Genomic DNA, 15,961 nt, shown 5'->3' on the forward strand with positions numbered 1-15,961 from the left:
AACGAGGAGGCCTTGTGAATAATCCTTCGTCTTTGCGAGAGACTGAGTTCAGCACTTAGATACGTATACGGGATGATCAGCTGGACGACTGCTTAGTTCGCGAGGCGTACCTGACGCCATTTACGTTTCGAGCCGTCGATTAACGAGTGTTCGCTTGGTCGCGTCGCTAAACGAAACGGGGGATGTAAGCTACTCGAGTAGCCCTGAGCGTATCTACGGAAGCACAACTTTGCTCGAGAACGTCGACGAGGACTATCAGATTGGAGCTATCGTTTAACTAAGGGGGGATACGGGAAGGTGAGAGTGCATTCCTACTCTGGTAGCTGCTTCGTCTCGAATCACACGAGTCGTGTATGTGAAGGCTCACGACGAACATATGTGATCATTGTTCTTCTATTTCTGTTTTCGCGCTACAAGTGTTGACTTGCAAAGAGCTCAACTGTATGCTTTGCACTACGCACCAGCTGGCCGACAAAAATCGAACGTGTTCGCAGTATTTCGATCTCGCCGGACGTCTGCTGGCGATAGTCTATGCGATTGCTATGTTGGGGGTTTGGACAATATAACGTGCCGTTCTCGACGAAACTTTAGTACGAGTAGAGCCGTTCGTTTTACATCCACTTGTGTATTGCCGTTGAGCCTGATCTGAGGGTTACTGTCTTGGCTCGAGAGACGGCTCTCGATGTGGGAAGTTGTGCTTCGTAAAGCTGGTGATAAAGCACAAAAACCTAATAAACGATCCCAATGGAACGGCACTCACACCTAGGGGTACCCACAGGTTTTGTTTGCTGGATCCACGGACACTTAGATTCGCGACGGTCCCCGTTACCAATAGTCAGGATAGGGAGAGTTTGCGGCTCAACGTAGCGTGTTTCCAAAGTCTCGGGATTGTGGAGTCCGACTGGGAGTATCGAGGACCTGGAAACGACCATGAATGCCAAAATTGTAAAGGGATAAGCTAGAAGCACGAACAATTTTGTGTAGAACCGCCACCACTTCTTGACCCTCGTTCCAGCTCAATTGCCTGGCAGCCTCAATACCGCTCGTCAGATTCCCGATTGCTCAAAGGTTTCCAAGCTCTTCGATACTCTTGCATGAGACCTCTCAGTCGTTTTATCATGACCAATGTCTCGCATGCAGCGCGCCAGTCGGTGTGCATTCGCGAGAGATTTGCTACCAGCTTTGAATGTACCGTCTGAACGTGTTGCAATAACGGTTTTGCCATGTCGTAGGCCACCTGCAGCCTTACAGCCTCATCACTCGAGAACTGCAAGTCTAAGTCGGTCGTGGAGGATTGTTGGTTGGCTTCTGCCGTCTGGTGTTCTGGCATTTGCTTCGGAGGCACAATCCTCGACATACATAAGGCAACAATCTGCTGACTTAGCTGAAGTTGTAGCTCTTTGAAGCTCTCATTCTCCTGTGGACGCTTTGTTGGATCGTCATGGGTACAGTCGTTATTGGTGTCTGGGAATAGATTAGGATAGCTTGGCAATAATTCGATGACATTACTTACCTTCGGAACCTGTGATATTAGGTAATAGCAAGTCTTGGTTATATTGTATCACCTTATCTCGCCAGAGTCTCTCCTTGCTGTAACTTATGTATTGCTGAGAAATCTCATCCTTGAAGGATCGTAAGAAGACGTCGAAGAACTTCTCAGCTCTACAGAGTGTAGAGTACAGCCTTCCAGCTGCGGCCTTGAAGTCCATAGTATTGCTGCTTGCCCGTGCTTGATGCAGAACGTCCAAGTTGGGTGGCACCAGTAGTTGGGCATTGTGTCCTGGAGGTGTTCTTTCTTCGATCTCATCGTGATGGCGAGAAGGCGATAGACTCCTCAGTCGGTCTCCAATCTGGTCAACATAACTGGCATGTCCGTTGCTGCGATATGTGGGAGAATTATGGTACGGGGAACGAGTACTTTGTTGAGAGGAAGTACGGTATGGGGTGGACGAGCCATCTCCAGCCATCACCCAACTGGACTGTCGAGACGGAGGATAACGATTCCTGCGCTGGTTTCCTGTATGTGAGTGTCGATGATCTTGCCACAGCGGACAGCACTTGCAATGCATGGGAAACCAGTAATCATCTTCTTTTGGCAGGATTCGGTCGTTCGATGGACCATAGCGATGCCCTCTGTTTAGAGGCTCCATACTCAAGCGGGCAATCGGTGTGTGGTCCATGGTTTTTGTCGCTACAGACACAGGAGCAGATCGTGGTGATGAAGCTTTAGCTGATTGTTGTTTACTCCGTACAAATACACGACGCTCGATGTCGACACTACGCTTCCAGTGCATGCTTCAATGTGGACAAAGAAGGTATGTAGTGGTCAAAGACACTCAGTGGCGCAATGACGAAGACGAAACCAGCCTTGTATGTCTGATCTGTTTGATGGTTTGTCGCGGCGGTGATCAAGCAAGCAAGCAAGCAAGCAAGCAAGCAAGCAAGACAGACAGACGTCCACTCTCACTACTATACCAAAATTTGCCGCATTCTGCTTCTGGTCCGTGGCAGTTCTGTCACAATAAGTATTTCATTATGGTTCCGTTGCATCAGTATTGCCAGAGCACAGGATAAGAGCACATGATAAGACAGAAAGGTAGTGGTAAGATATTCACATCAAGGTCAGATCCGTATGGTGTCGTCGTCGAGCATTGTCTAGCCAACTCTGAACGCTCAGTACAGCCTCTATGTACGTAGTGGAATTGATTGTCGACCTCTCTGTCCACGTTGACTGAAGTGACGATCTTGATACTGCAGACATTCGTAGTGTAGCGAAATCATACATCTTTATTCAGCAGAAACCGGCTGCACATTTATGGCGATAATGTCTGGGTCTTAAGTGCAGAGTGCGCGGCAAAATCGGTAAAGGTAATTGAACGGAAGCACATCCACAAACCTGCACTGTAGGACAGCGGGCAAGGATGAACATCAAGCAGGGTGTGTTTCTGTAATTTATCCTCTCAACCTTCAGGCCTGAGAGCATGGCCGTTCCTGCCGCGGCACCATTACCTTCCCCACGAACATTTGCTCGACAACAAATAGTACTAGTAGTGCTTTGAAATACTACAATACACAATAGTTTGGACCCCGTATTCCGTTTCCGAAAAATCTCTTTCCTAGTCAGCTACGCTGCAAACGCAGACAAGATGTCTACCGAGGTCATTCCTGCTACTCTGAAAGCAGTTGCGGCAGAGGTCGCGCAGCTCTTGAAGGACAGACAAGAAACCATCTCTGTTGCAGAAACAGCAGCCGGAGGATTGATTTCAGCGGCACTGCTGGCCACACCAGGTGCGAGCGCAATCTACAAAGGTGGCTTGACAGTAAGCTGAATGAGAACGCCGAGATTCGCACGAGGTGGGTCTGCAACAGTTCCTGTGCTAATTCTTCTGTGATTCAACAGCTCTACACTCTACAGAGTAGAATACAGTTTGCAGGTTGGAACCAGGAAAATATAGCAAGCTACAAAGGGCCAACACCAGAGATCGTTGCTGGATTGGCGGAGAATGTGAGAGTGAAGCTTGAATCCACTTACTGTGTTTCAGAAGTGAGTTGCTAGTCCTGCACATGCCTGCAGCGTGTCATGTGGCCACGAAGGCATGCGAGAGTAGCTGACGATCGACCTCAGAGCGGCACTGCCGGCCCAACGGGCGGCACGACTCGTAACAGAACGCCGTACGTAACCACTATGGGAAAAAAACGTCCATGAGCTATGCTGACAGAATCGGGGCAGTGGTTATGTCGCGCTGGCAGTGGCCGGTCCAGCAGGTACGAAAACCTTAGAAATTGACACTGGCAAAGGTACCGACCGCGAGCAAAACATGCTTGCATTTGCAATCGGAGCTATGAATCTCGTGAAAGAGGTAATCAGAGGAGAAGCAAAGATGTGACGTTAGACACGAGCGATTGTAGAAGGTGCAGGACCGAGAAAACACCACACCATAGCAGAATATTTCCGGATACAAGGTCTGCTACACAAGTCGCGTTGCCGTAAGCGAGATCTTGGTTGTCATTGAGCCCAGCTATCTTGTGCCTTGACCGTGTCGCCCAAGGAAGCCGTGGCTACGGTAAAAAGGATATGAATACTATCCATGATGTCGCTGTATGATTGTAATGGCAACGACGACTCTCGTCCTGTGCTGTATGCGATACATGACGTATTACGTCCAAATCCAAGGGAACACGTGGGAAAAAGAGTTGTCGCTCATGCAATTGAGGAACCGCCACGTGGTAGGCAGTTCATGACATTATTAATAGACTGAAGCTTATCAGCATCCTCCTTAGATCGATGTGTTAGTAAGTAGGTACTAGCTATTGAGAGCGATTTCTGAAGTCGCAGTTGAGCCAACTAAAAAGCCACGGACTTTCTCCAGCTTATCTCTGTTAGTTGGAGGAGTGATGATCTGCAATGCATTGCGCGACAGATATCGTCTTCCAGGATTGCTTTTCAAACGTAACGGCTTCAAGGACTCAATATCCGAGGCAGATCAGATTGCCGCATTCGCGTGAAAATCTGATAGGTCCTTCCAGTCATGAGCACGACAATGATCTGCCTGACCTGGGGTTGTGAATAGTCTTTCCAAAACCGCATTCTTTCAACACCAGCCATTTCCGACTGGGCTCTGAATAGGATTCCGAAGCTGTAAGTTCAACAGATACTAGTACATCGAGTCTGGTCAGTAGGGAGCCAGCTCATCCGCGGAGTACTACCGTTGCGCTTCAAGTCCGCTTGAAGATGTGAGCAGCCTCGGAAATCATACATCGTCATATACGTAATTGCTTGAAGGCTTTCAAACAAGTTGTCCACCATCTCATAAAAAAGACTGGCGAACGATAGTTGCGTGGGAGATTTAGTGTTATCTTTGAGTTCAATGGTGGATGAGATAAGTCGACTCTGCCGTGGATTTTTGGCCATCGCAAACGAGATTCCTGTGCACTAGAGGTAGAACTTGCACAATTATTGTGCTGGTACTGCGTCATGCTTCAGTTTGAAAGGAATCCTGAAGACACCAGCACAAGCGTCGGCCGCTTCCTGTGTGACAAAAAGAGAGTTTCTCTCCACAACGGGTTATGCTCGAAGTCAATGCGATGAGAGCAACGCCCCTTGCGATTGCCTATTCGAGACAGAAGCCGTGCGCGAGAATTGTGTGGTATACGTATTGTTTGCTCAATGGAAATATTTTGCGAGCAAGGGAGCGAGCCAAGAACCTCATATGTCGAACCACATTCGAAGATGACTCGTAGTAGTATCCTACTACATTGTTACCAATAAAATGTCTTCTATAGCAAACACCGAGAAATTCGTAGACGTCTTCTGGTTACAGGTCCCTGATCGTACCTGCCTCGGACTATCACGACGACAGATGTGATCAGCGCCGTCAACAGCAGGACAGCACGCAACGCCATTGACGTGCTTGCCAGATCTATCAGCATTAGCTTCGGCAGGATCTGTGAATGCTACAATACCGCGGAGTAATTAAATCTTGGCCTACCAGCACTCTGGGTCGACTATTGATTGTTTGCACGTGGAAACAGGGATCCTTCGGGGGTCCGACAATACAATGTAAGATTAATCTTCTTTGATTGGTTGATTGACTACCACCTCAATTGCCGGAGCTTGCGAAATGTTTCAATTACCAGTGTTGCAATGTGGCACCATGTTCTTGGGTGCCTTCCCATTCCAGCTTGGACTGAAAAGCGATGGCGCAGATGATTGCCTACGATGTCATCTTCCAGAACGATCAAATGCTCGATTCTTCTAAAGCGACAAGCATTATGTCAAAACTGTAGAGTACTTATCGCGTGGCTCAAACTTTCAGTGGCTATAGTACTAAGTCCGACTTTGCTTAGGCATTATCCTTCCGAACACGAGGAAAACGACTCAAAAGGCAAATCCTGCATGGATACGATGTCGAGCCGCTGCTGCATAATGCATACATGTTAGCCGCTTTTGCATCGATGGGGCTATTCAGCCGTGCAGGCTCAGTCGCTTACGGAAATTCTCGCAAGTCCTTCTGGAAAAGCCCTCCGATAGACAGGCATTTTGTCCAATGATACAGTATTCAAAAGCACTTCACATAGAGTTGTGCAGAACCGACATTGTGAGTAGAGCTGAAAGCCACTAGTAGCAGTGGACGTAGTGAATCCGGAGGAGCCTAGGAAGCCTCAGCTAGTAGCAGAAACGTACGCGCGATTGTGCCTCCACGAGCTTCCACGTGGTGCGGGAGGCTTACTTACGAACACCAATCAATGACATGTATCGAGTAACGACGGAGATTAAAAGGCTATGACTCGTTTGGATTTCAAGCTCAGCTCGATCAAGGTGATATTGAACTAGATGAATAAAGCTTCATGTTCAGGAGATGCCAATGCACTGTCCAGCCGCACTACCTGCAGAGTATGTCGAAGCGAGCCTGCTGTGAGGTTCACTAACAAGAAACACTACGATACCTAGCAGAAATGCAGAGAGAACCTGCTCGGAAAATCGAGTAATACGCCTGGTCTCTGAGTCTCCGACTACAACGTACTTTGAACCAAGAGCTCTCGAGTTTACGTGACCGAATATATTCTGAAAGATCGACGGTGCCTGATACAAATTCTGCCGTCAGACAAGAGGATTTCTATGTACTCTAGCACACCGCTTCAAGGCTTGGTAACTTTTCCCCCACCTACCACATCCCTAGCCATAGCTACGAATGTCTCTGCTAACAGCTAATGTTCCTGACATGAGATAAGACTCGAGACTAGGTTATCATTGCTAAGGCTCTAGTAGCGACAGCGCCTGCGAGAAGCTTGGCTACAAGCAGAAGGGTACTTGGAATTAATGAATGTCGAGTGTGGTTGGCCACATTACGATGGTGCTCTTTGTGATTAGTATTAACGCTCGCACTGCTTAATCCGACAATGAGCCCACATCTGACCGAACTACCGTCAAAGTCAGATGAAACAGGCACTGCGTATGGCTTTCTACATCTTTGCTCTTCATGTGGTAGATACTGTCTGACATAGTTTTGACGAGTCAGGATCGCTGTTCGTATACCGCACCTACCGAAGATTGGCTAGGTGGATACTTTTGGAAGTTAATGAGCCGTGACATTCACTGATAGTTATGTTTTCTTGGTCCAGAAAGTTAGGCATCGGCTACTCACAATGCTACCCTTGCACGATGTGCTCTGTAAGCCAAACGACCAGCAGCTGTTGCAGAAGAATTGAAGGTTGTCATCGGGTTTGCACGTACAGTACCTAGGCGGGTCAAGCACGGAAGAGGGGCGAGCCTGGGTTTTTGCTTTCACAGGTGGTTAGGGTATTGTCTAACAAGCGTGTCCGCATACTAAAGTCTCTCAACTTGAAACACGTCCAAGAGCTGCTGAGCCGACGAGGACGTCATAAAAGCAGTAGGTGCCTCAATAGGTGCTCCGGAAACTAGGTACTATCTGGGCAGGCGCAACAGACGCCACATTGCATGCTGCCACGACGTAGTTGAAGTCGGGAATCTCTATGCATGGTTCAGGACATCCAGTTTCCTTACTCGTGCTGCAGCGGGCGCACCTGCAACCGTGGAACTTGATCGATACATTCTAATTAATCCTTGCCCAAGTAGTGGGATAAAGTTAGGACAGCCTCCACGTCCTCAGCTCCACTGATTATCCATTTAATGAGACTACACCTCGCGCTTGTGTAGAGCTATGGAGCCACTCTCATCATCTGACGACCTTCGATTCGAGCTCTAGCTGGCAATGGTGTATTCGCGACTTTGCACCCAAGCTGAAATTCGCCGTACCGCTGTCCCGAGCCATTCTGACGGGTGCTTCCTCGATGTGTATTGTCCCTCTGTGCCTGCGCTCACCAACTTCTCGTTGTGATCCTCGCTGGGATCGTCACTACGTCGTGCTGCGAGTACACAACCGAGCCCGATCGCTGTTTGTTCTTCAATATTGATGCGCATTGGCCCGGCTCTCTGTCTGTACCCGAATTTGTGAATGAGACACAGCAGACCATCAGACATTGTTAGTTAGCCACCTACGATCACAATCCCACGCAACATGAGCTGCCCACCCTCGAATTAAATTGGATCTTTATAGAAAGTACACAACTACTGATGTACCACTACGGTAGTCGAGACCGTACAGCACAGTCAAGCAGGATAAAAATTGTTGCAAGTGGCCCGGATCGGTTCAATACCACACAGACACTACTGCAGAGGCGAATGCACATAGAGCAGAGCTGATCTCATCCTTTTGTTTGCTGCACCAACGAATCGAACAGTATTGGAGCTTCAGGCCATACATTACCACTTTTGACGCGCACAGCATTTCGCACAATCTACTCTGTGAGCTGTCATTGCAAGCTGGTTTGCCAACACCATTCAACCTGCGCATCATCCCACGTTTGCTGTTGTCGGTGAAGAGTGTGCTGCACTGTTGCCAATCAGCCCGCATGAGCTGATCCAGTCTCCTTCGCAACTTTGTCGACGTTGGCAATCACATTCAAGCGGCATCCCCCATAGACAATCTTCGAGTCCGGCATTTCAACTCTGTACAGGTCAACGGATATGCAAGACTTGGCCCAATCAACGGTCACTCAATTCTCACAATTGCGATCGGATAGGAATGGTTCAAGATAGCACTTATACAGCCGAGTATGGAGGAGATAGGCGACCCACATTTCAAACGTGAAAGACCTGCATCATACGGGCAGCCTCCATCGCTACCCATGCCGCCAACCGAAGCACCACACTTGCATACCTACCCTCATCCTGCTCCACAAGGTGCTCCAATGCACCCTCATTGGAACCCAGCTCCTTCACCTTACCATGATGGCCATGATCATAGACCAATTCCAGATGGGCCCCCACCTCATCACGTCCCTCATTCATATCCACCACCGCAGAACTATGGTCCTCCACCTCACAGTCAGACACCTACCTACCCACCTGATCCTGGGTATAGCCGCCAGAATAGTGTTTCTGGTCCAACACGTTCGCCGCCAAGTGCACAACCATCGCATTACTCAACAACGGTGAATGGTGCTCCTCATCCTTCTGAGGCGTATTACCCTCCTCCTCCTGCTGACTACCGAAGTCGCCAGTCATATCCACCCCCTGAGAGTCCTGCAAGTGCTCAGCCTCAGCCTGTCCTCCATGTACAGACCACTAATCATGAAATAATGCCCACCCAACCACAACACCAGGGACCACCGCCGGGTTACCCACCACCTCCTTCGTCAGGACCTCCTCCTACACCAGGATATTGGCCTCCTCCGCCTCATGCGGATTGGTACCAGCAGCAGAGACGAAAACCTGTGCGAGCAGCGCAAGCATGTGACTCCTGCCGTCAGCGAAAGGCCAAATGCGATGAAGGTCGCCCGGAATGCACACATTGTAAGGAGAACTCTCTCAGGTGTACTTATAGAGATGTTCCGCCTCAGAAATCTGAGAAGCAGATGTTGCACATGACTGAAAAAGTGGATGGGCTAGCTAGTCAGCTTGAGAGCTATATTAGGTCGACTGACGACAAACTAAATGCGGTGGATGAGAAACTGGATAACCTTATTGCCAGTGTCCAACTCATTGCTTCTCAAAGATCAGTATCCGACTCACGACCCGAGGCGAGCATACCAATGACTAAGACTAGATCTCGACCTCAGACGAAGGAGGAACCTCGCTCAAACTCCTCGGCTCAATTACACCGGCATGATTTCATCAACGCACCTTTCATGCAGGGTGGCATGGTCGATGCCAACGCTGCGGTACATGTATATACTGCTTCGACACCGAAACAGAGGGGTCCCATGGGCGCGTCAGATCTACTCATGTGGCCTTCAATTCAAGACTTGGCACCCAAGGACATAGCTTCGACGTACGTCATGGATGGTGAGGCGCAGAGAGGTTTGTTGAGACTCTACGGATGCGGTGAAGGAGAAGACAAAGGCGATGGGCACGATGGTGCGCCGAGTCCTGCTGCAAGCAACAACTCGTCAGGTCGCATGGACGAGGATGGAACGAACTCATCACCTAGTGGGGTGTGGGGAACAGGGCAATTACCTCATCGAGAGGGCAACCACCAGCCCGTATACGACCACCCAGGAGGTGTAACTCCAGGAGGACAATTGCTACTGGATCGCACAGCGGTCGACGGGCATGTGAAAAGTTACCTCGAACACATGCATATTCTTCACCCTTTCCTTGATGCACGTGTGCTTCGAAAGATGGTTCATACATTCAAGCTCAAGTACAGTTGGGACTTTCCTAGTGTTCCTCGTCTGGCACACAACGTCATCACTGGGACAAAGAGGAAGAGGGACACAAGTGAGTCACCTAACTCGACGGCGGATGTTCTACATGCCGTACCACCTCACAACGGAGTTCGGTCTGGACTGCCGCAGTCTCAAATTGAACACTCAGTGTCCAACGCTATTGTATTGCTTGTTATTGCTTTGGGCAAGATCTGTGCCTATGAGAAGCCGTTGCCAGGCCCACCAAAAAGCTCTTCAGTCACATCAAACAGTCGGGTGCCTCAACAGCAACCGTTGCTTGGGTACGGCGACTTTCCACCCTCATCTTCCGCACCAACCTCGCCGTATACTGGATCTCACATCAATGGTGTGCCTTCTGGATCTACTGTATCTGGGTTGCAGGGCAAGAACATGGATGTCATACCTGGATTGGCATATTTTGCGAAAGCAGCGGACATATTGGGCGAGCTTCCTGGTGGGGTCGACGTTTCGCACATTCAGGCCAATCTACTCGCAGGGCTTTATATGGGACAGATAGCTCGGATCATCCCTAGTCATTGGTATATCAACAACGCATGCAGAGCAGTGCAGATATTGATCAGGTCGGCAGAGTATAGGGAGAAGAGAATGTCAGAGGAGCGGCGAAATCTCATTAATTTTGCCTTTTGGAGCTGTTTGCAGCTAGAGAGTGACATATTGGCTGAGATGGACATTCCTCCAAGTGGAATCGTCGCAAGAGAGGCAGATATGCTGCTTGAGGTCCCTAGTGCTTTGACGATCGGAACAGCAGATGTGGAAAGAGAGAAAGAAGAAGTTTCGTCGAACCCGAGAGAAGCGTACCGACGAGAGCAGAACATTATTCATCGACATTACTCGAACCAGATACAGCTTAGAAGAACTATCAACGACGCGGTCCATAACGTTTACAGCAACACTAGAGAGCCGAGCGATGGAAAACCTCCACAACTCATCACGACACTCGACGAGAACCTTGAAAATTGGCGAAGTTTGCTTGAGCATGGCTGGAACTGGGAAGACGAAGAGCACGAAAGCCAAGATATCAACCACGCTCGCATGCGAGGCAAATACTACGGTGCCAAGTACATTATCAACCGTCCAGCGTTGCACTATGCATTGTCTCTTGCTCATCCCGCAACACCTATGAGTCGACCGTCTGAATCACCACTTGGAGGCAGTTCTCATTCCGAAAACACATCACCAGCTGTATCCCACCATGTCAGCTCGCTCGCAACATATCGTCGAGTGAATGAAATGCGGCCACCTCTATCGCGGAGCGTGGAGAATTTGGAACCATGGATTCGCGACGCATGTGAGAGATGCATTCACGCTGCAATCAAGAGCACCACGGCGTTCGATCGTGTGCCTCCACGTCTTGTCGTCACCAGCATTCTGAGCACAGCACACGCGTAAGTGGTGCAATCTGACCCGTGTCGAAAGTCAACTAACGCGTCGTTTTAGGCAATTTGGCAACGTGCTTGTACTTGCCGGGACGTTCAATTCGACCAGCCCTTTCCTGAAGTCGCTCGTACCAGAGGAGATCCTACGCTTCTTGCTGACACGAACGATTAGGTTTTTGGATGACAAAGCACCTATATCTCCCGCGCTCGAAGAAGATGCTCGAATCTTACGGTTTGTACAGGGCAAGTTGTTCCCACTACGCACAGGCACAACTTCTCAACCACATATCAGCAGCGCGAACTCAAGTTTCTCCTCCAATCGTTGATGGACAATTTATAGGCTATTCAGGGCCGACTCAAGTGATCTCAATCGAGGCCTAAAGAAAATTTCTTCAGGACATTTGGGATGCAGGTTGCACCACGAAGCAACCAAATTTCATGTGACATTTTTAACATTTATGCACCGTGCACGGGACAGGCTATCTGAGCGTTCAACACACTATACCCCAGAGCTCTATCAGAAGCATTATTTGACGATTGAAACGGCCGTGAAAATACAGCATTGAGGACGAGCAAGTCATGCATACAGATCTTGCTCGACCATTCATATACCTAATTCGAAGTGTTTTTATAGGCTATCTTGGTGATGGAGAGCCGGTCAGTGCACGGAGGAGGGAGTTTGGGAAATTGCAGTACCTGACTACAGACGTGCCTGGCTTGGATGAGCAAACGAAAGCCAAGCTGGTCTTGATGCGGAAGTTGTACAGTTTGGCTCATTCGATGGCGGATCGTTAGCAGTAGAAAGGGCGGCAAGCAGGCTGATGGTTGAATCAAGTTCACCCACAAGCTGGTCGTAGGTTTCGTGGGCGGCTTGCAACGTGTACATTACTACCTGATATTAGAAGTGTGTAAATATAAGCCTTCAACTTGTGATACAACTTGTAACCTATAGATATGGATGTGCTTTTTTTCTCACGTTCCATCACTGTTGAAGGTCATTTGCTCGTGCACAGTGCCAGTCAGAAGGGCATGGCGGTTTAGGTAGGCAGGGCATAGCAGTAAGCTTATTCAGTAGGCACGATCAGCCAAATGCTAACCAAGTCTACACTTGTGTCGATCGGATGATCCTGTGGCTGCCAACCTTCTTTGGGACGTGACGAAGCTGGTTACCTGTCGATCTTTTACCGAACCAGCTGAAGGGGACAGCTGAAATAGACAGCGGAAACTCGTGTTCCGGCATCGTGGCAAACCCTTCCGAGTTATTGATCTACTATGCTGTTACTGCAGTTAGACAATATGCATCAGCGCATTACTTAGATAGGTATGCCGCAGACGTGCCTCCAAACGGACACGATGAGGCCGAGTGAGACTGGCGGTAACGCAAAGGAGGCGGAGTGGGCAAAGACATGGACTTGGCAAAAAAGCTGTGCTCTTGATAGGGTTGTGTTTCTGCAAAGAAACCTACTCGAGTAGCGGGTGGCTGGCCCTCATAGAAACAACAGTCGATACCATTCTATGGCCCAGCGAATGCTTCCTGTCGTTTCACCAGCTGTAGATCTCATGTTAGCGGTAGATCAATTGACAACGTTGAACTCTTCTGCAAACCACATTTGTGCCGGGACAGGCATTCTTGGCTGGGTAGGCGCTAGTTACGAGTACGGCTGACGTAGTACCTGCCTAAGCCCTAATCGCTGTAGTGGTTCCTCGGCCACTGAAATGTGTAACCGCCCGCGGTCGCAACCTGGTTCTGAAGCTGACCTTGGGCGACAAGAACACCATATTTCAACCACTCTCGCAATCTGACATTGTCACGTTCGTTAAGATAGTACTACGAACACCACCATTAGACTAATACGAAACACCTGTCCGTCGATCGTTCTGTTCCCCTCCGACATCTGCTGGTCTTCACATCTATCACGATTTACCAACCATCCAGTCTGCGCTTCAGGCGCTTTGGCGACTTGTGGAATTTGATCGCAACATCTAGCGTTGTCGCTATTCAAACATGGACGCACACAACGTGAGAAGGAAGGATACTACGAAAGGGCCTCCGCTGCGAATCCTATCATTAGGTCAGTCGATTTCTTTGCTACTCGTGCTTCACTAACGGTATGCGCAGATGGAGGAGGGGTTCGTGGTTACTCGATGCTTATCATTCTCCAAGAACTCATGTATAGAGCTTATGTCGAGACGGAAGGGAAGCCGCCGAAACGAGACGAAATACCAAAACCCTGCGAATACTTTGACCTGATAGCAGGCACAGGCACAGGCGGCCTCATCGCCATTATGCTAGGGCGCTTACGCCTGGACATTGAAACCTGTATGGACGTCTACGTGCGCATGACCAAGAAAGTCTTCGAGACTGACAAGACGATCGCTGGCATACCCTACAAGCAGACACTGTTCAAAGCTTCCAAACTCGAGGAAGCGATCAAACAATGTGTCGCAGAACACACTGTGTATGAGGACGAAGGAAACGATGGTACACAACGCGGTGGAAAGCCCTTTACGAGTTCTATGTATGCTCCCTCCAGCCCAGTCGCACGATCGATAAGTGTAAGAAGCAATGAGTCGGCAAGCCTCACCAGTCCTGCAAGCAACCGAACCTCAATGTATAGTCCTGGTCCAGGATTTGGTGGAGCCGCCACAATCTGGGGTAATCCCGAAGCCAGTTTGTATGACGACAGAGAGAATAGAACAAAGACTGCAGTAACTGCCGTCTTCAGAGGCACAAACCCTAGGAATGGTGCAGCGATACTACTTCGATCCTACGACTCGAGAAAGGAGCCTCCTCCAGAGTTTAACTGCAAGATCTGGCAAGCCGGTCGCGCAACCTCAGCAACCGGCCTGGCCTTCAAACCCATCCAAATAGGTCAAAGCGTGTTCATCGACGAAGGCGCCGGCAGATACAACCCTTCTCCACAAATCCTGGAGGAAGCCATTTCTAATGAATGGCCTGGTCGGGATTTGGGTATCTTTGTAAGTGTAGGCACAGGTAAACGACCATCAGGCACAAATTCAAACCAGCACGAATGGTGGGAAGGCTTTATAGGTGGTAGTGTGGGCAGTTTCGCAGAAGCTCGAAGACGTCTAATCGCCAAAATCGAAGCCTGTGAGGACACGCACATGCAAATGTTGAATACAGAACTACCAAAGCACAATATACCACGGGAGAACTATGCAAGGCTAAACGTGGAAGTGGGTGTTGGTGAATTTGGTATGAACGAATGGGACCGCTTATCAGACATGACTATCGGCACTCGCCGATACCTTAAGAAGGAAGATACTCAAGAAATCATACAAAATGCTGCATACAGGCTTGCAAAGATTCACCTTATGCACAGGAGGATGACACAACACTTCCGGCCCAACAGTTGGCAGGCACCACAACAGAGCCTCGACCAAGTGATTAACGAGCCACAAAACCAAGGCTGGCCAGCCGCCGTAGAACTTCCAGCAGATCTCCCCGTCGGCCACACCACACCACCCCGCATAACACAACCACAAATCCAATTCCGTACACCATCCACCGCACCCTACCCAGACGATAAATCTTACTCCTCCCGCCGTGACTCAAACGACAAGTTCGCAGTCCTCGACCCAGGAACACACAACATCACCCAACGCCTCTCAACCGACTCGGCACGTTACCAGAACACAAACGAGAAATTTGGCGTCACCGCATCAGATTACCAGACTACACCGAACACACATAACCCATCTCCACCGATCAGTGACGCGCCACCTCGACCACCAAAGACACCAATTAATGAACTTCCACATCATCAGCATCAGCAACAGCAGCCACCACCACCACCACAAATACAAACCCTTGGTCCAACGAGTCCAAGCGGTGTACGTACAAGTCCGATGAACAGACCGATGGCCGGACATAGGTTACCTTACCCAGTCGACGATGAGGGGCCGCCGCCGGTGAATAAGTTGAGGAAACCGCAGTATATGCCTAGCTAGGGGCTTCCGTATCCTGCGTGAATACAAATATGAATATGAAGTCGTGCATACTTGCGTGATTGATGGCATTTGAGCGTGCGTCTGGATGGCTATATGGCGAGTTGGGGGAATGATGGGAGCATTTATGTATATGTGACGATTTCGATGGGATACAAGCTATGAGGTACGAGCTACAAGCTATGATGATCAGATAGCAGCGGCGCTAACAGCAGCATGCAAGCCAATGATGATGATTTTTGGGAACATGAGAGGGAAACATGATACAACTTTTTTGCTTGCTATATGTCTATTATACCCTAGCCTCAATCAATCGATCAATCTCAAATAACTAACACCTCCCC

General features: G+C 49.3%; 4 protein-coding genes across 4 annotated transcripts; 3 read left to right on the plus strand and 1 right to left on the minus strand.

Annotated features, from left to right (window-relative positions):
- Positions 1-1,033: 1,033 nt before the first annotated feature.
- Positions 1,034-2,180, minus strand: LTR64_005898 (uncharacterized protein; the record flags this gene model as incomplete). Its single annotated transcript, XM_064900235.1, has 2 exons — positions 1,034-1,464; positions 1,514-2,180. The coding sequence occupies 2 exons, from the start codon at positions 2,178-2,180 to the stop codon at positions 1,034-1,036; spliced, it is 1,098 nt and encodes a 365-aa protein (XP_064753547.1).
- A 966-nt stretch (positions 2,181-3,146) lies between these two features.
- LTR64_005899 (uncharacterized protein) lies at positions 3,147-3,887 on the plus strand (the record flags this gene model as incomplete). Its single annotated transcript, XM_064900236.1, has 4 exons — positions 3,147-3,320; positions 3,401-3,544; positions 3,626-3,672; positions 3,731-3,887. The coding sequence occupies 4 exons, from the start codon at positions 3,147-3,149 to the stop codon at positions 3,885-3,887; spliced, it is 522 nt and encodes a 173-aa protein (XP_064753548.1).
- A 4,750-nt stretch (positions 3,888-8,637) lies between these two features.
- Positions 8,638-11,974, plus strand: LTR64_005900 (uncharacterized protein; the record flags this gene model as incomplete). Its single annotated transcript, XM_064900237.1, has 2 exons — positions 8,638-11,657; positions 11,710-11,974. The coding sequence occupies 2 exons, from the start codon at positions 8,638-8,640 to the stop codon at positions 11,972-11,974; spliced, it is 3,285 nt and encodes a 1,094-aa protein (XP_064753549.1).
- Positions 11,975-13,653: 1,679 nt separating this feature from the next.
- LTR64_005901 (uncharacterized protein) lies at positions 13,654-15,620 on the plus strand (the record flags this gene model as incomplete). Its single annotated transcript, XM_064900238.1, has 2 exons — positions 13,654-13,720; positions 13,768-15,620. 2 exons carry the CDS (start codon positions 13,654-13,656, stop codon positions 15,618-15,620), a joined length of 1,920 nt encoding a protein of 639 aa, XP_064753550.1.
- Between the last annotated feature and the right edge of the window lie 341 nt (positions 15,621-15,961).

This window comes from Lithohypha guttulata, assembly GCF_036872675.1.
Source record: "Lithohypha guttulata strain CCFEE 5908 chromosome Unknown scaffold_4, whole genome shotgun sequence".
In the NCBI taxonomy this organism is placed as follows: domain Eukaryota; kingdom Fungi; phylum Ascomycota; class Eurotiomycetes; order Chaetothyriales; family Trichomeriaceae; genus Lithohypha; species Lithohypha guttulata.